Raw genomic sequence first — 23,074 nt, 5'->3', positions numbered from 1 at the left:
AAAGTAAACAAGGGTCGAGGCTCTCTAAGTTACAGCTGGCTGTATCAGCACTTGTCATTGTCTCTACATACACATATATCACCTGCATCAGCGCTTTTGTGCAGCGGTGCCACCCCTGCCACCCCTGCCACCAGCTTTTGTGCAGGTGCAGGACATCCTTTGTGGTACTTTCACACAGGTGTGATAACACTGGACTGGCAAGAGCCAGCTGTTTCAAGCTACATATGTGTCGACTTACACAGAGACCTTGACTAATACCTTGATTCCCAAGGTATCAAACCAGTACATACCTTATTAATTATTATTATTAACAGTATTTATATACCGTTTTTCAACAAAAGTTCACAAAGTGGTTTACAGAGAAAAATCAAATAACTAATGGCTCCCTAGTGTACACAGAACTTAGTTCACACCAACTTATTTCTTTAGACAGGTATCTTGCAGACAGTAAGTGCCACTGGAACTCAACTTGTGGGAAAGCAAGTGAGCCTGCTTGATGGGTCTAAGTGTGCATGGAGTGCTAAGGCGAGTGCTGCAAGGAGAAACTATTAGAGACCAGAAAGAGGAAACAGTTCATTGCAGATTCTGTCAAAAGACAGCATTGCCCTATTCCTTGTGGAAACCAGAGAAAAGCATTTTAACCTAAATCTGCCAGAGATGCCCTGGATGTGACAGAGAATTTTATAATCTAGCCAAGAAGGAGAGAGAGTTCATTGTCCTATTGCCCCCTGTGCAGTTATTGCCTGAGCAAAACAGTGAAAAGTGGCTTATCCACTGTAATAATTCAGATCCCTGACAGGGATGAAAGATAAGCCAAGCTTGTAAAAGAGGCACCTGCCCCATTTCCCCTTTGTTACATGCACTATTGACAATGTAAAGAGGGCTGCATCTGTACAACTGCTTCTTTCAGATGAACAGAAAGATATGTTGGGTCCAAATTTAGCATAAAAGGATCGTAGTGATTTCCCAGCTGAGGAATGGAGGAACAAAACCTTGCCTCAGCTAGAATCAAGTTGGATAAGGATTATACTCGGATGACATTTTTCAGCTCTCCCAAACTATCTCCAGAAAATAAAACTGTATGTTTTTGTTTCAGCCATTCTTTTTCTTCATCTGTCCACAGCAACTGTTATCTCTCTCTCTTCTTCTTTCATACCAATGCACACCATTCCTACAAGCACCGATTCACCCAAATGATTTTTCCCATGATAATTATGGGGTGCTAGTCATTCTCTGTGTGCCCAGAAATTCCTACAATCATAGTTGTCATCTGCTATTTTGACAAAGTGATGACAAAACATAAATGCAATAAAACAGGAACTATAACCACAAATTCATTATAACTAATAATCACTCAAAAGCCAGACAAAATAAAAATATACATAAAGCTCACTTAATAATAATAATAATAATAATAATAATAATAATAATAATAATAATATACAGTATTTATATACCGCCTTTTTTGGTCTTTATTCAAGACTTTATTCAAGGCGGTTTACATAGGCAGGCTTATTAAATCCACGCAGGGATTTTTACAAATTGAAAGAAGGTTCTTTCTTTCAAGAACCACTACATTCAAGGTGTTACACTCCGATCTGGTTTAACATTCTGGCCTCCATCCTCCCACGCTCCGAGCAGATGGAACAGCTCAGCTGCAGCTTGCCAGCTGCTCCAAGGTCGCACGGTGCCGGTGGCCTCGAACTGGCGACCTTGTGGATGTTTATCTTCAGGCAAATGGAGGCTCTACCCTCTAGACCAGACCTCCTACCCAACTTTATCCCAACATGTGGTTGCAACGCATTTTCCCCAGGGAGGGAATTCCACAACTGCTGTACCACCACCACCACCACCACCAAGTGGCTCTGTGTCTGGTCCCTGCCAAGTTAAGCAGTAGGTCAGAAAGCATTGCCCATGATGCTTGGTAAGTTCACATAGCTGCCAATGCATTTCAATGGGACCACAAAATGGGCATGTTTGACAGCATGAAAACAAACCCAGGGCAAGACCTGAATAAGTACAGCTCTCAGTTCAGCCATCACAAGTTGAGAACAAGAATATACTATGAGCAGTTATTCTCAGAGCAGTCAGTTACAACATATATACACATTGGTTTCTAACAGATTGTTTCATAGCGACATTTTGAGAGCCATCTCATTCTTTACAACTTTATCCATAGCGACTGCTTCACATACACAGATGTTGTTTCAATTAGGTCCACAATCCATGAATTGACTTCATACCACGATTATGTTAACCATATGCTTGACTACAGTCACATGAAATGCTTTGCTAACTGACCCTAAGGCTCAGGCAATTGGCTTTGGCAGAATTAACTACCACAAGATACTAGTGATGATCATTAATTATTAATTATTAATTATTATTATTATTATTATTATTAACAGTATTTATATGTTACAAAGTATTTATATATTACTTTGCATATAAGTACAAAGTATTTATATATTTTACAAAGATGGAAGAAAAAAAGATTAAAAGGATGAAATCTGTTCGTGGAGGACTGCATGCAGGGGTTGTCAGATTCTTCCCTGTCAGTGAATACGAAGCAGGGATGTTTTAAGCATTTGGGAAAAGGCTATTGGCCATGATAGCCAAATGGAACCACTGCAAAGGAGGAAGCATAGCTACATATATCAAATGCTAGGGAGAAAAAAAAACAGAAAATGGCCATTATCTTCATGACTTGCAGAAGGGTCACAGATCAGCAGTAGATTCCTCGCTTTGCATGCAGAAGATCCTGATTGCCTGATGTCTCCATGCAGGGCAGAGATAGATTCCTATCTGTATCTTTGAGAGTTGCTGCCATTCAATTCTGAGCTGAACCAAGGGTTGGGCAGCCCAAACCTAAAAGTGGCACCACCACCAGATACAGTGGTGCCAAAGCATCCTGCAGCACCATGGCAGTTACCAGAGATCTCCTTGGGTAAAGCCCCATGCCCCACAATGGGGCTTCTCAAGACTGCGCCAGTTGTTTTGCAGGTGCAGACTTGAGAGACTTCATGTTGGGGTAGAAAGAAGTTCAGGATTCCACACCCCTCCCGCCCTGGTTCCTCCCTTTGCCCCACCCTCCCCTGCCCCAGAACACCCCCCACACCTGTAAGCTCTTACCACTGCCCGGAGCCCTTACCTAGCTCCAGGCGGCATCCAGCCTGGGCTGGGTTCAGAGCTGACTGGTGTTGGGCTGGCGCTGACTTGGTGCAGGGTGTCGTGGGCATGCCTTATGGCACGTTTGCAACACCCAGCACTGGCACTGGCCCAGGTCAGGAAAGGTCCTGAATCAGCATAAGGTAACTTCCCCATTTTCCATCCTGATGTTTATAAGCTTCCAGATAAATCTTGAAGAAAAAAAGGACCCTCTTCCAGTCCAGCAAGGTACTTTCTAGAACACACTCCCATGTGCTGTGTGCTGAGAACTTCTAAAGCTGCCTCTGTACTAAAATAAATTTTCCTTAGCTGTTTTTCATTTTTTTCTTTTACATAAAGGTTGGGAGAATCCACACACCAAGCTCTTTACACCGTAGACTGAACTGCACATCTGTGAGGGTGTAGCACAAAAATCACTCTCCAAGCTGCTTTTCATCATGTAATGGAGCAAAATGTATGGTGTATGCTGGCAGCAAGGGTCATATGCAGCAAACATGTTATTCAGATTATGCTATTTTATGCAACAGACTACCTAGTTTGCTTTCATTTAAAAAACTGACATAAGAACACTGTCATATGACCAGTCTAGTGTTTCATGATTCTCTGGGACTTTGCCACATCTCTCTTCAGGCTGATGTTTTGCCTTTGGCATTCTGAGAGTGCAAATGGTAAAGTGGCCTGCTAAAAGTTGCATGTTCTCCAACTCAGCATACTACTTGTTAGACTTAATTTAGAAACACCCTGCAGCAGTGGGTTCTCACATTTTAAGCACTGGGACCCGCTTTTTAGAATGAGAATCTATCAGGACCCACTGGAAACAGTGTCATGACCAGAAGTGACATCATCAAGCAGGAAAACTTTTAACAATTCGAGGCTGCAATCCTACCCACATTTATCCAGGAGTAAGTCCCAAAGCCTGTTAAAAGAACAGATCTGTAATATTTCTCCAAATGCAGTCACAAACAACATGGTAGCAACAAGTCTAATATATTAAAAATAAAATATTGAAATGAATGGGGACCCACCTGAAATTGGCTCGCGACCCACCTAGTGGGTCCCGAACCACACTTTGAGAAATACTGCCTTGCAGTTTAAGATAGAGCCTCTGGGCCAGCCATTTTCAACCACTGTACTGTGGCACACTGGTGTGCTGTGAGTGGTCCACAGGTGTGCCACAGGAATTTGGTGGAAGGTCATTTATTAATAGGGCCAGTGGGAGATGTAAGCCCTCACTGGCAGCATGGTGTGCCTTGTCAATTGTCAAAAACCTGGTGGTGTGCCTTGACCATTTTAGTGCCTTGTCAGCGTGCCGTGAGATGAAAAATCACTGCTCTGGACAATAATATATGTTGATATTTTCAGCATTCATGGAATTGTGCTCTTTCATGAGCCAAAATACTCTTTCATGACCCAAAATAGTTACTACTGCTTTGCTGCATGTTGGAAGTATTACCAAATTCACTGTCATCAGGAATGTAAAGAAGCATGCCATTTACTTCACCAGTAAGTAAATTTCAGTCAGTGATTTTCAACCTTTTTCATCCCATGGCACACTGACAAGACACTAAAATTGTCAAGATACACCATGCTGTTGGTGGGGGCTCACATTCCCCATTGGCCCTACTAATAAATGACTCTCCCCCAAACTCTCGTAGCACACTTGCAGACCATTCGTGGCACACCAGTGTGCCACAGCACAGTGGTGGAAAATGACTGATCTAGGTTATTAATAAAGCTTGAATAAAAACTTGTCCAAACCCCAAGAGGATAATTGTTGAATACTGCCAGTTTCCAAGCAGTTGCCTATCTGTGTCACAAGACTTTTAAACAAAGTCAGATAATTTTTCTTCTCTTTTATTTTCTTAAAAAAAAAAAAAGGAAAGAGAAAAAAGGGCATTGCAGGTTACCAGCTGTACCCAGAAATTCATTCAGCATAAAAACCTACACAAGACAATGAAAGTTATTTGATGTAAAGTACACTAAGTTAGAAACTCAGTGGGTCAGCAGGTTCTTCTGGGTGGACAGAGAACCCAGGGATCAATGGTGTCCAATCTCTAGCTTTTACCCTCCTGGCAGCCCAGGTGGTGGCACTGTGGCCCTTCCTTGCATTTATCTCTGGTCTCATGAGCCAAGGATCTAAGCTGTTACCGTCGAGAGACTGGGCAGGCCAGTGACTAAGAAAGAGAGGACCTTCCTGGTAATAAGTTGTTGCAACTAAGTGGTGAAGCTATCCGTGACTGATTGGCTGAGACCCTATTGAGCAATTGCTAGATCTAGGTTTGTGCAGGTGTGGTGCCTGGGGTAAGTAGGGACTTCTGGAGGCCGAGGGAGAGAGGATAACATACTGCTCCTCCTAGTAACTCATGTTGGAAGACAATGGCTACTACTTCCCCAATTTCCCTGTAGGCTTAGGAATACTCCAGGGGTAACTGACCAACAGGGGGGAACGGATTCAAACTCCCCCAGGGTTCACCTCTCCAGTAGTGCAGCAGCCAGCAGAGCTCTAAAAGAATAATGGAAGCTCTCATTTGGCAAGAAGGGGCAATGCCACTGTAGCATGGGACAGCACATTCCTCCTGGCTCTTCCCCTTCCTTGTCACTAGTGCTCCACAGCAAAGCAGATTATTTCCCATCTTACCTGGGGGTGGGGGGAAGCAAGTCTGTGTGAGGTTGCCAGTGCTGAGGTTGCTCCTGAGGCACAACGGCCTTCCCTGTCACAGGTGAAGGGCAAGAGTGGGCTAGTCTGACAGAAGACTTCTAGATTGCTTGGCTGGAGCTGAGCAGAGAATAAAATCTTGCTGCCTGAAGTGACGCAAGATCAGCCTGGGGAACCTAGGCGAGCCCCTCCCCCTTCAAGACCTGGATCATCTGATTCTGACTGCTTTGGAGGTGAAGCTTTCCAGATGCTCAAGGCTGAGCCACCCTGGAATCACTGAAGAATTTCCACCTTTAGATAGCTTTTTTATCCTGACATTGTCAAAAACACATTTTATCTACTATTATTTTTATGCCGCCATAATGGGATTTTTATCTGGTATTTCTATTGCTGATGTTTTACTTTTTGCTTCATTGTTTGGCATGTATTATTTACTTAAGTGTATATCACCTTATTTTGCCAGTAAACTTGAGCCTTTTAATAAAAAAATAGTGGGGAGTAAATAGTCATAATACATAAAAATAATCTTTTGAGGACAGAGTGCGCCAAAAATCTCTTAAGACCCTGTAACCAAAGATGGATGGATTTACTTATTTGTTACCTAACCTCTGTTGGAAAAACAAACAGGAACAGTTGCCAGAATTATCAATGCCAGCTCTGTGAATGAGCAGTCCATTTTTAATACATCTGTTTTCCAAATTAGAGTTTCATAAGCACCTCTCACAGAATGTAAGAAACTGGACACTGACCAGAATTCTTGAAAGAGAATTGCCGATTTCAGTCCAGGTGTTTTTCACTCAAAGCTGCACCATCAGTTCCTGTTTGCATGATTTCCTGTACAGTTTTAACCAAACATACACAATGGGAATAGACAGATGTTAGAAATGCCTGTCTGTACTCCACAGGCCCTCTCTTTCGCACATACTACAACCCAAGAGCAAAAATCAGCTTCCACAGCTTGGGAATTTTTGTCATACTTTGGGTTACATAGAAATTTTTTTCCCCATTTCTACAAAAGAGTATTCTTCCCCAGCTTCTTAATTTAAACCAACATGTTTCCAGGGAAAGTAATTAAAAGAATATGGATTCTGAACTGTTTCTGTCTTTGGTGGTATTATTATTCTGGCCTAAACGTCTATTTGGAGGCTCCTAGGGCAGCGATTAGAATAAGATACAGGACCCCTAAAAACCAAGGGTTACGCAGACATACAGGCCCTAGATTCAGACCAAACTTGTTCCAGTGTGGTTTAGCAGACCTAGTCTCTAATTTACCAAGGAAAATTGCCTGTAAGAGCTGCTGAGTCACAATTATGTGTCATTTAGGAAGCGGGTGTGGCCCCATTTCCTCCCTGGAAGAAGCAGCTGTGAGGAAGGGCCTAAACCCTATAAAAAGGATTACTAGAGAGTATAATATACAAGCAATAGTCCACTTGTAGGAAATGGGGGAGCAGCTATTCCTAGAACTACCCATAATTGTAATTTCTAGATAATGTGGGTGCTGTTAAATCCAGTACAATGACTATAATCAGACTGCCTGTGACAAACAGCTGAAAGACAGCACACATCTTTATACAATCTCTAAGAACAAAGACTGTACTATATACTTTACTACAACTGCAAAACATTTATGTGGCTAATCAACTGTAAGTCAGTACAACTAGCTTCCAATCATCTACTAATTAAGATGGACAGGTAAACTCCTTCTATTCAGGCTTAGAAATATGCTCATCATACATAAACGTGCCCACCCCAAATCTGGAAAATAGTTTTTATTTACCTAACTCAATAATGAGTAAACTCTCTCACGCCCTCTCCAAAACTCTCACAACCTCAGATAACCAAACCTCCTCCACCACCCACCTGCCTCTCTTCAGGCCCCTTTCTTGCTGCTTTGGAACCAGCTACAGAAGAATGTCTCTATCTCCCTTACGCTTCTCTGATTTCTACCATGTTGCTAGTCACACACAAGGAGCATGATGAACTGGAATTTTTCCAGTGCTACTGATCTATGCTAAGAGCATTTCCACTTTATTTGCCTGTGTCTGTTTTCTGGAAACTTCACTTGCATTTTTCATGCGGGAGAGGGGGGACTAGATTAATGGGTGGAACATCAGCAGGCCAATCCTAGCCACACTCACCTGGGAGTAACCCCATTGACTATAATGTGACTTAGGAGACATGCATAGGATTGGGCTGTAAGTTCCTCTACAGCTTTAGACTAAAACCCAAGCTGCAGAAAACCAATTGAGTCATAATAATTCTCTCAAGTTTGATATGAACATTTCAAACTTTTTGATCTCCCAGAACTGCTTACATGATGTTTGGTGGCATCACCAATTAAGATTGGATTCCAAGTCTCCTAAATAGACTATAATAATTGGATAAAGTTTAGTGTACAGTTCATGCGTGATTAGGATAGGGTTGGCCCAAGACTCCTTCCTCATAGTTGAGGCTACTCCTCATTACCGCCCACATGCTACTACTCAGAGAGTCCCAGAAGACATTCAAGACAATGCATCTACTCCTCCTCTTCCATTCTCCTGCCTCTGGGTTATTTAAAATCAGATAGTGGAATGAGGAAGAGCAGTAGCACTGATTAGTGCAGGATCAGCTTGGGTCAGGCAAGGCATGGGTACTCATAGGGCCCTAGGGGGCTGCTTCACCAAGACACATTGGTACACCAGCTCCAGATTGGAATATACACACACCAATTGGGCACAAGTATCAGAATCAAAATATATATGTGCACCAGTGCTGAAACTCTTCAGCTGTGTGACACAGGCAGGCCACCAATATCATCATCCCTCTTGGACTGAAATGGTAAATACCAGTAACCTTGTGCAGCTACTGTTAAAGAAAAAGGTCAACCTAAATAATTTAAACCAAATGTCCCACTGAAACTAGTTAATCTCACACCACTCTACCTTTTACTCATATGCTGTTTTTATACTAAGGTCTTTTATATTAGCTGCATGCCTGTCTGAGCAACAACCAGTAGCCTTGCCTCAATCCAGCCCCAGAAACAGAAAGCAGTTAACCATTCAAGACTTGTGCTCACTGCAGCCTATGACTCCTGACTCTTTTCATATATGTGTATGTAGAAACAACGAAGGGCTCAAAACTTTCCGCAAGCAAGGGCTTGCAGTTCTAGGGCAGAGTAGTTTTAGTTTTCAGAAAATGGAAAGTGAACTTGTTTATGACGGAGAATAAAGTTCCATAATTTGAGAACTGAGCAATCTGAAAAGTTTGACATTGAAAACAGGACTACACAATATCATGCACACAGAGGGTAGAGTGAATGACTCTCCTGGCGATATGCAGGATAGCATCTCCTAGCGTCAGGGCTAGATCAGCGGTTTTCAAACTCTCAGGGAGAGTTTGAACCACAGTAAATTCTTGCAGGGGCAGGGGGGAGACAGCAATGCAATCCCCAAGATCGCATCACTCAGGGGGTTGCAGGGACTTTGATGCACTCACCAGTCCCTGCAGCAGCCTGTCAGAAGTGCAGGGAGCCCTGCGTGAGTGTCTGCAGCGTTCCCCAGGTCTTGAAAAGTGAAAGCGCAGCGATCATGCTCCACTTTCAGTTTTGTGGAAGTGACGTGATACCAATCCCTGCAGCCCCCTTAGTGACTGCAGCCCCTTCGCTGCGTTCCCCCACCCCTGCCCCTTAAGGGGAAAATGGCCAGAGCTCACAGGCTGGGGCGTCATGATGCCCGGTTTGAAAAGCCATGGGTTAGATCAATGCATGGGGTGACTTGCCCATCCTTGGCAATATTAATGATACAATATAATACACAATATATGTGACCTATAAGGTCACATTTATAATAATAACAACAACAACAACAATCTAATAATAACAACAATAATAACAATAACGTGCAACAATCTATATTTTCTCAAGGTTCTTGATTTGTTTAGGCTTGGACTCCAAGGTAGTCTGGTGGAAGCAGAAAACATTTCCCCTCCCCACCCATCCTTCCATCTGCAGCCACTGAGCCACATGTCTTCCTGTTTTGGGAGGACCTCTGACCTACATGTCATCACGTTTTGGAAGGTTGTCCAACCCTCAGGAACAAATTTTGAGGAAGCAAAGGTGGCTGCAGAGAGTAAGCAGAGCCAACAAAGCTCAATTTTATAAACAAATAAAATTAGGATCCAAGACACAGAAAAGCAGCCTTAATAATTTGATAGGGGGATACCATTTTAGTTAAAAGAGAATATTGTTTGAATTTCTTTTTGTTATTATTTTTGTTTAATTCACACTACTATGAAGCATGAATAGACTATAATCCTTCAAGGCTTCCGAATTATCAAAGTACCACAATATATAGGGGCTGTCACGATATCAAGTATTCAGCACTCTTAGCTACTGAACTTTATAGTACAGGTCCAGCCTATTTATACATGGATTTTTTATACACGGATTTGACTCAACATGAATGGCCCCTGCAAATCAGAAGGAATGTGCTGATCCCTGGAGAAGGGGAAAATGCACCCCTTTAAAATCAGTTTAAAAAACTGAACAGTCCTTTAACAATAGCCTCCTTAATGAGGGGGGGGGGTAGCTGGCTGACAATCCATCAATCCTTCTCTCTCCATGTGACCCCTCCCTTCCCCCTGAGCACATGAAAGAAAGGTGATCACTTTGCACTGGAGAAGGGAAGGGCTAAGTGAAGCTCCTTTCTAAGCTCTTGGAGGACGACTGATTGATGGATTGTCTTCTTAAGGACTCTTATCTTACATCACAAAGGTCAACAAGGCTGTTTTTAAACCACTGGAGCAAACATGAATAATGAGGCTCAACCTGTACTTGCTTCACAGATTTAGAAAATATAAGTTGGAGAAGTATTATTCACTGGAATCTGTTTTGGTTTCTGCACAGAAGCAATACCCAACCTAATACAAATACAGTACACAAATTGAAATGTACTAGATGAGTGGTTCTCAAACGTTTTAGAGACCCTACAGGCTGTAGCCCAATTTATAAATTCCATGGGGTGTGGCTATAATGGTGACTGGGCAGCAATGCTCCTCCTGCCAAATAGCAGCTTGTTTAACCCTTGATGCACGTAGCCTGATCTGCCCTGCCAGTTTCGTGAACCATCAAAAATTAGGTCATGACTCACTGGTGAGTCCCAGACCAACAGTCTGAGAACCACTGTACTAGGTTTTAGGTAAAACAAACAATTATCAGAATAAAACTGAAATCCAACCACAGTGGTTAAGTCATTTTTGCCCAACGTTGCATATACACAACAGGGATAAAATGTGTACACCTGTGAGCTGGGCAGAAATGGGTTAATACAGCACCACATTTCTGTGGAAGGACACACAGGATAGCATATGCTCTTAGAGCACTGTAACTGTTCTGATGTCTGGAATTACACAGAACATTTTACTGTTTCTATGAAGTTATTCTTCCCCGTACCCTCCTTAATATCATGTTTTCAGGGAATTTAACTCAGATAATAGGATTTCTTATCTCTTTCCACTGCAGAATGCATCATTCTTTCTAAAGAGTCAATATTGAGGTTACACTTATTGTCCTGGGTAACAATGCATGCATTTTTGTGGACCAACAAGGTGATGCAGAGACTCCAAGTGGAAAAAATTAGGCAAATTGTTTCCAGAGAAGTATCCATCAGTAAACTCATGGGAGAAAAAAAAACTCAACTTCCCCTGCCACCCCTCCCATCAGCAAAGGAATTCACCCTGTCACAAAGGCATGGATTGGAAATAGGGATGTGCCTGGGAGGGTGGGAATTTATAACACAGGAAACCAGAAAATAGAGAAATGGAAAATGCAGTTGTTTCCCTCTTGTAACAGGGCAGGAGGTCTGGTCTAGCGGGTTGAGTCTCCACTTGCCTGAAGATAACATCCACAGGTCGCCAGTTTGAGGCTACCGTGCGACCTTGAAGCAGCTGACAAGCTGAGCCGAGTTATTCCATCTGCTCTGAGCATGGGAGGATGGAGGCCAGATTGTGAAACCAGATCAGAAAGAAACATCTGAATGTTGTGGTTCTTGAAAGATAGAACCTTCTTTCAACTGTAAAAATCCTGCCTATGTAAACCGCCTTGAAATAAGTCTGAGGAGAAATCTGACGACCAAGAAAGGTGGTATATAAATACTTGTATTATTATTTTTACTGTTATGCCTCAGAAGCTACAGTTCCCTGCTTGTGCAAAGCCTTCCCCAGTAAAGCACACTATTCCTCTTCCTGCCCATTCACCCATTTTAATAAAATAGTTGCAAGGGGTCATGGAAGTGATGCAGCAGAACAACAAGTGACTAAATGAGGAGGAGGACAGAAGAAAAATATCTGAAACGCCATAGTTTGCTCCCAAGATTGCTTCCAAGTGCAGTTCCTCCAATGCAATTTCCCATTCCCACCACCAGAGGGCTTAACAGAACTCCAGCTCATTAGTTGTCCACTAATTGTGTCTTTACTTCAGTGTAAAGGGGAGTGGATAGCATCATTGTGTGAACAACTTCTTGTATCAAGCATTAAGAATGTTATCCTGCTTGGGTTGCATTTAGTCTGTTTTGAATTTGATGTAAGAGAGAAAGTACCCAAGTGATACACTCATGAAAGTTCAAGTGAAAAGTGGCTTTAAAAAGAGGTTTGTAAATAACAACTGGGCTAGTTGCCTGTGGCAAGTAAAATATCTGCCAATTAGGCAGAAAATCATTTTAAATGGGAAGAGTCTAGTTTTTGCTTATTTTCGATTCCTTGCAAGTGACTACATGCGCACTAGTAACTTGTATAGTTATTTGTAAGCCTGTTTTATAGACATTTAGTGTCTAGTTAGTGCAGGAAGATAATGCTCACTTTGGTCTTCCATGGCTGGAATACACATGGGACTACTTTGCAAGATTAAGGCCCAAATCCTGACCAACTTTCCAGCACTGGCATAGCTGTGCCAATGGTATGTGTGCTGCATCCTGCAGTTGGGTGGTACTCACGGAGCCTTCTCAAAGTAAGGGAATGTTTGTTTCCCTACTTCGGAGCTGCATAGCCCTTATGTTGCTGCTGGAAAATGGATTAGACTTGCACCCTAAGAAAGTAATACTAAGTATGAGAAGAGTCCAGCAAAGTGCCACAGACGATTATTCTTGGAGGATTTCCACAGACGTTTTCGATGTAATGTTAGAATACACAGTTTTGGAAAGAATAATAAAAGAGTGACCTGACAACATGAGAGTAAAAGAGAAATTACATGTTACATGGCAGTGTCAACAAAACACCAGGAAAGAAGACTTTCAAAAGCATTCTAAACACTGACACACACGAGCATGGAATAAAGGTTATAGTCATAAGCCAGTAAGGTCTGTTTTTTTAAAAGAAAGCCAGCACAAGAATTAAGCATTTTACATGGAAAAGGCACTTTTCCCACTTCTGGAAAACTTCCCCACTTCCCCATTGTAATTTCTGTCAGGTTGAATAAAGTGGTAACAGCAGCTGGAATAATTTCTTTCCTGCTCTGTCACACACTCCAAGTTCAGGAAGTGGTCAAGAAAGAGAAGGGAAGAAAGCAGTGCAGTTCTGTGAAGAGCTGCATCAGCTTCTGTGCTGCTCCCTTCTATGCTCTATGGAGGAATCAAAACGCAAGTAAGTCAATGGCAATGCCCGCTGGTGTTCCATGAAATACAGGGAACAGAAGGGAGAAGCTGTGCCCCACCACTGCATACAGAGGCCTGCCAATGAAACAACCAGCCTCTCTTCCTGGACTTGCTCCACGTTAAGCTCAGAAGGAAAGGGACAGAACGAAAATAAAATCCCACAAAAGCTGGATCTCCCTGTTCAGTGACATTTGGCTTGGAGTATGCCAAAGTGACCGCAGTAATAAGAAACAAGACAATTTCCTCCCACAGGCTGTAACCACCGCCTTCATCGCTCCCCGTCAATAGACCCAGAGTAGTATTCTCAACCCTGTATGGTCAGGAGGAACAAGACATAACTGGCAAGATTGTCTGCTAACCACAGCTGATGCTGCAGAGCATGCAGAGAATACATAAGAGCATGAGCTGGGCTAAACAACCAGCCTCAAGAGATAAACTTGTGAGGAGTTGACTTGTGCTTCCCCTTCTTCTGACCCCCAAATTGGACAGTAACTTAGGTAGACATTTATTAGTAATAATTATCATTGTAACATACTATTCACTGAATAGATGTTTCTTCATTCGCAGGGCAGCAGACTAATACCTTTGCAATTCGCTTAGTGTGGACAAAAATATACTCTATACAAATTGACATAAAACTGTATATTGTACATTACAACTAAATTTACAAATAGAAGACCTAAATGAATGAAAGCAGTAATTCAAAACTTTAAATTGTGTACAAATCAGGCTTTATGATCAGTTTTGTATCCAGACTAAACTTTATCTTAATGTAATCAGAGTAAGAGCCAAAGTCTCTTCATTTCACCAATGCAAGCATGAAAAAGAGTGATTTATTTAATCATTAATTAATCATAATTATTTAAAGTATATTAAATTAGCAAAAAACAAGCTGCACCTGTAGGCACAAGAGCCATAGCAATTTCTGTTGACCATTACTGTGGTACTGTAAATTACCCAGAACTCTGCAGATAAACTAAAATCTGACATCTGAGCAAGTTTCTTGTGCCAGCTCCCAGTTGTGAATGTGCCATAAAGCATATTTGTGAAGACTCAAGAGTAGGATAGGCCAGTGCACAGACACAGCCTTGTGGAGCTGGTCCCATACCTGGTGGCAGTAGATTTCTGCCAGCCCGGAGAAAACTGGCACAGGGAATGGGAGAGGATGGCAGTAGGGATGAATGGAGGTGGGGAGGAGGTATTCCTGGGAGGGGAGGTGGATCAGTCCCAGAAGGAGGTGAGACCGGCCGCAGTAGCGCAGGCCAGAACCCAACTCCCAGCCCCAGTGGTATAACTCGGACTGCTTGGATTTGCGCCTGCTAAATCGTGGGTGCAGATCCAAGTAGCCCCATAGGGCTTCCTAGGGTGTTTCTCGGGGTAGGGGGAAGTCTGCACCAAACCCGCACTGAATACAGCGCAGACCAGTTGGCCTGCCTCTTCCACCGAAGGCTAGGATTGCGCCCTTAGACATACAACTAGCCTCTCTTTTACATCAAGCTGGGGCTCATTCAAGCATAAGGAACAAAGTATGTCAATTTTGCGCATTTTATTTGTTTTTATAAACTAACTGGTAATTGTGGCAAAGATAGAGTCTCACACTGCAGTTGATACTAACAGACTATTTCACAGAAGAATTGTATGCTAAAGGAGTAAACTGAAAGGATATACTGTATACTTCTTCAATTCTCAAGAACGCGAAACAAAAATAAAGGCATAAAGAAATTTATAAGAACTCCAATACCACTTTATGCTTCCCAAGAATGACTGAGGCTGAAATCCTATCCACACTTATCTGGGAGTAAGCCTCATTGACTATAATGGGACTTCGGAGTAGACATGCATAGGATTGGGCTCTAACAGTCTGGAATTTGAGTGCAATACCATAATATATGTCTAATGGAGAATTTTTTTCTGCTTCCTGAAAACATCTGCATGAGCACAACCTGACATTAAAAAAAATTTACTGATGAACAAGAATGTATCAAAAAATGGATATATACAAGTTTATCTTAGTGAACTTCTTTACACAAGAACTTATTTCAAGGATCACAGCAAAAGAATGTGACACACACTGAACACTCCAAAGTGCTATATAAATTTATGTTATAATTACTTATTCAGTGCCTTGTGCAGAGGTCAACAGTAACAAACAGGATCCTCCATTATAGACTCGTGCTGTCTATACTTCTTTTGAAGCTCATCTGAACTCTGTCTCAGGCAGGATACTGGGATCACTGGCATGACCAAACTACAACCTTTACATATGCAGATATGTTATTATGTTATAGTTATAATTGTGATGCCCCCAATCATTCCTTAGTTAAAAATCACTGAGTTCACACTAGGTTCAAGCTTCAACATCCTGCTATTGCATCTAAACCATAATTTGCCCAGTTGGGGTACAACAAAAAACTATGATTTGTTACACAAGAACAAGTTCAATGTCTATGAAGCAATAAAACAAGAGATTTATACTACCCTTTTAAATTCTAAAGTAGATTTTATTTAATTTCTTACATCTCACAGCAGAAAAACGTCAAAGAAACAGCTGTGGTATTTCAGTAGCGTTGTGGTAAAGAAATGAGTGCACATTTATATACCACCATGTGAGTATTTAGAGTGAGGTGCCACCAATTTGCAATGACTCAATTGCTCCTTTTCATCTAATAAGAACATAAAAACAGCCCCACTGGATCAGGCCACAGGCCCACCTAGTCCAGCTTCCTGTACCTCACAGCAGCCCACCAAATGCCCCAGGGAGCACACCAGATAACAAGAGAACTAATCCTGGTGCTCTCCCTTGTATCTGGCATTCTGACATAGCCCATTTCTAAAATCAGGAGCTTGCACATACACATCATGGCTTGTAACCCATAATGGATTTTCCCTCCAGAAACTTGTCCAATCCCCTTTTAAAGGCATCCAGGCCAGACGCTGTCACCACATCCTGTGGCAAGGAGTTCCACAGACCGACCACATGCTGAGTAAAGAAATATTTTCTTTTGTCTGTTCTAACCCTGCCAACACTCAATTTTAGTGGATGCCCCCTGGTTCTGGTGCTATATGAGAGTGTAAAGAGTATCTCTCTATCCACTCTGTCCATCCTCTGCATAATTTTGTATGTCTCAATCATGTCCCCCCTCAGGCGTCTCTTTTCTAGGCTGAAGAGGCCCAAACACCGTAGTCTTTCCTCATAAGGAAGGTGCCCCAGCCCAGTAATCATCTTAGTCACTCTCTTTTGCACCTTTTCCATTTCCACTATGTCTTTTTTGAGATGCGGCGACCAGAACTGGACACAATACTCCAGGTGTGGCCTTACCATCGATTTGTACAATGGCATTATAATATTAGCCATTTTGTTCTCAATACCTTTTCTAATGATCCCAAGCATAGAATTGGTGAAGTAAAAGTTCTAAATACTGTAGGTGCTCAGAGATAGTAATGAGGCTAATGGGGGCTAATGAACTGAAGCTTAATGCAAATAATATGGGCTTGTGGTGGACAGGGGGTCTATCAGACCATTTTAATGATATTCAACATTTTGGATAAGGTTACAGACCCCCTGTTTTGGCCACTGTCAGTTTCATAGCTTGAAGTTTCTTCTACATCAAGATTTTCTGCTGGATCTGCAAGTGGTATTCATAGCATGAAACATTTCACCAAGTTGGCTCACTAGCTGCATCCAATTTCAAAGAAAAGATCAGGGCACAATTAGCCATGCTATGGCAATATCCAGGCTATGTAAATGCAATGTCCTGTACACACATAGCTGCCTCTAAAAAGTGCTCTGGACCAGTTGACTTTTGGTTCACAGTAACTATGTAGGTATTGACAGAAATCTGCCACAGTGATAATTTCTCATCATGTTTAAAACATGTACACTACCAGCCAGCTTATCTGAAAGCACAGTTTAGAGTGCTTGTGTTAACTTTTGAATCTTTGAACAGTTTGGGTAACACAGGACCACTTCCTTCCACATGAATTAGTTCATCAACTAAGACCTTCAAATGAGGCCCCTCTCTATCTTTCTAAAGATGAGGCCCCTTCATCTTTAAAGATTAGGCAGCGACCAGAGGCCCTTCTCTATGATAGTGCCCCAACCGTAATGTTTCCCCTTCAGGCAAAGCTTGTATGATGCTATCATAATTATCCTTTAGATGCCAGGCAAATTCTCTGCCACTCATGCTTTTAACACTGTACAGTTTTATTCATGTTAGAAGTATTTAATTTGAATGGTTAATCTTAATTTTGTAAGTCACTTTGAAAAGCAGAGAAGAAATTTTCCAAAATAAATAGGTGTCCCAGCACTAGGAGTTCTCAGGAAAGTGCTAGCAGCCAGCCTGTCCTCCCTTGGTTTAGTAGTACTGTGACAGGGTGCTGTGAAAGAAAGGCACCATGAACATGGTGAATTTAGGAACCACTGGCACAGTGTGTTCCAAAGCAGAAAATTAAAGGACCAATACGAGATCAATAATAATAATAATAATAACTTTATTTTTATCCCGCCTTTCTCCCCAAAGGGACTCAAGGCAGCTTACAACATATAAAAACATAATTTAAAAACAAATAAAAACATATTAACACACCATAAAAAACAGCAGTCAGAGTAAAAAATAGGTAAAAAGAGCATAGAGCAGCAGCAAGTCATAAAAGAATCAGGCCTGTAAAAAATATTAAAAGATGTTAAAAAGATGTTAAAAGGCCGAGAACTCAGAAGGCCTGTTTAAACAGAAGGGTCTTCAGGCCTCGCCGAAAGGTCTCAAGAGAGGGAGCCATTCTTAAGTCAGGGGGAAGGGAGTTCCATAGCGTTGGTGCCACTACTGAGAAGGCCCTATTTCTTGCAGCCGCCCCACGTACCTCCCTAGGCGGCAGCACTTGTAAAAAGGCCTTCTCTGATGACCTAAGAGGACGAGCCGGATTGTACGGGAGCAGGCGATCTCTAAGATACCCTGGTCCAGAGATCAACATGTTGGCTCCACCTTAGAATAGAGTAAGTTGCCTTCAATATTATAAATATTCACCAACAATTCATTCCTAAATTCAATTTATCACTTATGGAGTTCCCCCTTTGTTAGGACAACAGTTGATTAACTGTTAGTTAAGGTATGGTAGCTGCTACACAGAAAAATGTATCTATGCATCCTCAAAACCATTCACTGAGCTCTGATGTCTGGAGTATAATGGACAAGGCATTCATACCTAGATGAACAGAAGATTGCTGGTTTAGTGCAAGATTACCCCTTTACAAATACACATAAGCAGAGTAGCAATCATATTGAAATGAAATAAAATGAAACATTAAACATGAGTTCAGTCTATTAATAAGAAGCTTACACTGTTCTAGAACTGGTAAAGAACAAGGCTAATTTATGTGTGAGCATTGCTCCCATATCCAAAACAGCTCCACCCCTTTTAGCCTGGGAAGTGACATTCACTCAGGAATAAGTCTCCCTACACATCTGAACTCTTAACGAAGTCTAAAAACAAACATGGACTTGAGGAATTACAGTATATTGACCAAACAGAATAGTGTAGATTTACAAAATCATGGGTATCAGCTTTTGTTTCAAAGGTGTACTGGAATACAATAATGATGGAAGATGGATTTTGCCCCTCTATTTTGCAGTTGATAACAGTAGACCAATATTGACAGCAATGCAATTATTAAATTACAGGAGCTGGGAGTTTCTGGATCTCAGCAGAATTCTTGGGTTGCTTTCCCAAGAACAAAGAAAGTAAATTCTACACTGGCAAAAGAGCTCCCAGTTCTGATTCTATGATTTAGTATTGCAGCAGTTTCATTGACACCAGAAGAGGATCAAGATCAAGCTTTAGCAATTTAAACCACTTGAATTCCTTCTTTGAGGGGAAAAGGGGAGGATTGTCTTCAAAGTAAAAAACGCTGGCATAAGTTAACTGCATTCTGTCCCAATGTGCTTTCTTCCTGGAACTGGAGCACAGACCTTTTAAGTTAATAACTTTAAAAATGCTGACTGGCAGTTTGTGTAGGACAAGCTTATGGCAGAAGAGAAGAGCTCCCTCCCTTCTGTTGAGAAGGAACAGGAGAAAGCTGTAGAGTCTCCTCTTGGTTAACCACAATCACTGGGAGCAAGGATGAAAATACAGCATACACAGGCTACAATGAGCAACAGATTTCCACAGACAGTTTATTTTTCAAATCAGTGAACAATAATTAAAATACAGGCACATGACCTCTACAATTAAAGTTTGGGTAGGAGCAAACTTATTCTGGTCAATGCTGCTGCTTCTCAGCTTTCCCAAATTTCAATTTCTCATCTTTATGGGGGGGGGGGGTGGTTCATCCCAACCACAATACAAAAGAATACCACTAAATCAGCAGTGTTTAAAAGTTAGCGACCAGAACCACCTTTCAGAGCGCGATACCATAGTCTTCCATAGTCTTTCGAGACTGAAGGTTGCCAACAACAAGGGTGTGAGGTGAGTGTATTCTTTAGGAAGGCAAAAGCCAGGGCTCTGCCTGTCTCTTTTAGGAACCACAGCAACTTTGCAACAGGCCGTAAAAATTGGAAGCTAAGGCTGCAATTCTATCCTCACTGACCTGGGAGTAAGCCCCACTGATTATAATGGGACTTACTTCTGAGTAGACATACATAGGATTGGACTTTAAGCGCTTGTATAGTTTTCATTTTATTTTAACTTCTCTGGTGAATTTAACACTTTGCAGCTTTAGGAGGACAAGATGTGGATAAGATGCCTATGAAAGACCCAGGCGTTTCTCAGGCAGCGAATCACGCCAGACCCTAATAGGCGCCCCAAAGGAAGGAAGGAAGGAAGGGCAAGAGACTAGCCGAGCCCTTGCAGGCGCGGATCCCACAGGAGGAGTACTTGCAAGTGAAGCTACAATCCTATTCATCCTTTCGTGGGAGGTAGCCCCACTGACTATACCAGGACTTACTTCTGAGTAGACAGGCATAGGATTGGGCTCTCAGGCTGCAATCCTATCCACACTTTCCTGGAAGTAAGCCCCATTGACTCTAATGGGACTTACTTCTGAGTAGACAGGCATAGGATTGGGCTCTCAGGCTGCAGTCCTATCCACACTTTCCTGGAAGTAAGCCCCATTGACTCTAATGGGACTTACTTCTGAGTAGACAGGCATAGGATTGGGCTCTCAGGCTGCAGTCCTATCCACACTTTCCTGGGAGTAAGCCCCATTGACTCTAATGGGACTTACTTCTGAGTAGACGGGCGTAGGCTTGGGCTGTACGTGGGGGGGCGCGGGGCTTACTCCGAGAAGACCTCCCCCTGAGGAAGGCGCGTCCACGGCAGGCGGCCAGCCTCCGTCGCCCTCCTGCTCCCCCCGCGGCGGCCAGAGAGCGAGCCCCGAGGCCGGGAGGGGAGGGAGAGCGGGGGCCGCGGGCCCTCCATCCAGCCCAGACGGCGGGCACCTCCGAGGGCTTCCCCTCCCTCGCCCCCCCTCCGCGCCCCTCACCTTGTGGTCCTCGCGGCCGAGGTTCTGCAGCAGCTCCTTGCCCGAGGGCGCCCGGATTTCGACGGCGCCGGCCGGCGGCTCCTCCGACGCGGGCGCTGCCTGGGGCTGGGGCCGGGGCTGCGACGGGGCGCGCCGAGCTCCGCGCTGCCCGACGCTGAGCGCCCCGAAGTCCAGCGTCTTGCTCTCGAAGGCGCCCTCCACGCTGCAGAACATCCCGCCATACTTCTGGCGGGGCACTTGGTCGGCGGTGCCCGGGCGCGCCAGGTACACGGGCAGCTCCTCCGCCTCCGCCTCAGGCTCCGGCTCCCCCCGCTCGCGGCCTCTGCGCCCGGCGCCCGAGGCCATGGCGGCCGCCGCGGCTCCCCGCGAGCAGGGAGGCTCCGCGCGCGCCGCCCGCAGCCGGTCCTCCGCTCGGCTCAGCGCGGACTGGCTGGCTGAGGGAGAGGAGCGCAGCGGCGCCCGCCGGGAGGGAGGGAGGGAGAGAGGGAGGCGGCGGGGCTGCCCGGCCGGCCACGAGGGCGGCTGTTCACACGAGCACCAGCCGTTGGGCGGCATCCCCGTCACGACGCGGGACGGGCCGCCGTTCGCCTCCATCTTAGGAACGACGGCCAGCTTTCCTCGCTCCTGTGCCTTCGGGGGGGGGGCACGCAGCTGACGGGGGCACTGCTGAGGTGGGCCACAGGGTTGCCACCTTCTTCCACCAGGGCTGCTCCTGTGCTCTGATAGCAGGGACGTGTGGTGAGTGGGGAGGCAGGTGAGGCAGAGCCTCCCCACTGGGGTCCTTCGCGCCGCCACCGCAGTGTGAGGCACCCACAACCCGCATGCTCCACCCTTGACAGTCTCCACCCTGTGCGTGGGTTGTGGGTGCTTTGGGTGCCTCACACCGCGGCGGCGCGAAGGACTCCAGTGGGGAGGCTCTGCCTCCCCTGCCTTCCCACCCACTGCACGTCCTTGTTCAATAGGAACCTGACACACACATTTACACCTACAAACTCCCCTTCTGCCTTTCAGTCAGGCTGCGTCTTCGAGCAGGGGTGTAGCACAGCGCATGCCTTGGGCGCCATTGAGGGGTGCACCACAGCATGCGCTTCAACCGCTTCCCCATCGGGAAGCACATGCACTCTCTCAGCAGTACAAAATGGCCCTTCCAGCCGCCAAGCGCAGACTCATGCTCCAACCACTTCCCTGCTGCATGGTGTCATGACGGCAGGCGTTGCCCAGGGAGCCAGAAGCCCTGGGTATGCCACTGTCTTCAAGCTACCTATCAGCTCAATTTAAAATGATGTAAAATACTGTAACAACTAAAAGCAGACTTTTAAAAAACATGTTTAAGCTCCCAAAACCATCAAGACAAGCAGCAGTTCAAGAACAGATCTACAGGCCAATCCTATCCACACTTCCCTGGGAGTAAGCCCCATTGACTATAATGGGACTTTCTTCTGGGTACACATGCATAGGATTGGGCTGCTAATGTGGTTCCTTAAAAGACAGCAGTGTTGGCATCATGCAGATGTGTGTGGGTCAAGGTGTTTGTTTCCAGTGAGTAAGATAGGATACCAGCTTAAGGGCCAAATCCTATCCAATTTTCCAACGCTGGTGCAGCCATGCCAATGAGGCATGCATTGCATCATGCAGTAGAGGAGCAGTCATGGAGGCCTCCTCCAGGTAAGGGAACATTTGTTCCCTTTCCTCAGGCCTGCATTGCAGTTGCACCAGCACTGGAAAGTTGGATAAGATTGGGCCCTTAGTCTTACTGAACACAATGGGCTTACTTCTTATGAGTAAGGTAAATAACACCATTTTCAAACACCTCTATGTGTGGCGAAGGAATTCAACAGTTGGTGTGCCACCACAGGGAAGGCCTCACGGCCAACTGCTACCTGAAGCTACCTCCAAAGGCAGGGATGTACACAACAAGGTCTCAAAGAATTATCTCAGCAAACAGGCATGTTCATACTGGAGAAGGTATTCCTTTAAATCAGAAGTTGTCCACTGGTGGATTGGTACCTGGCCTTAGGGTTATGGTACTGCTACGGGTACTGCTGTTACCGCCACCATGTTGAAAAAACTTGGATTGCCAAGTCTCTATGTCCCACTGCCTGGAACAAATGGTACCACAGCAAAGGAAAAAAGTGAAGCGGCATGATGCTT

At 44.1% G+C, this 23,074-nt stretch overlaps 1 protein-coding gene across 1 annotated transcript in view; it reads right to left on the bottom strand.

Moving 5' to 3' along the window:
- The window catches only part of DPYSL3 (dihydropyrimidinase like 3), a 71,155-nt gene extending 49,654 nt beyond the window's left edge, over positions 1-21,501 (bottom strand). Inside the window, exon 1 of the mRNA XM_066618360.1 lies at positions 20,924-21,501. Coding sequence (XP_066474457.1) covers positions 20,924-21,478 — 555 coding nt within the window. The 5' untranslated portion in view covers positions 21,479-21,501. The remainder of the gene's footprint in view (positions 1-20,923) is intronic.
- Positions 21,502-23,074: the final 1,573 nt, after the last annotated feature.

Source organism: Tiliqua scincoides, chromosome 2 (assembly GCF_035046505.1).
Source record: "Tiliqua scincoides isolate rTilSci1 chromosome 2, rTilSci1.hap2, whole genome shotgun sequence".
In the NCBI taxonomy this organism is placed as follows: domain Eukaryota; kingdom Metazoa; phylum Chordata; class Lepidosauria; order Squamata; family Scincidae; genus Tiliqua; species Tiliqua scincoides.
The sequence above is the reverse complement of the archived record's forward strand: the minus strand, read 5'-3'. Positions and strand labels throughout refer to the sequence as shown.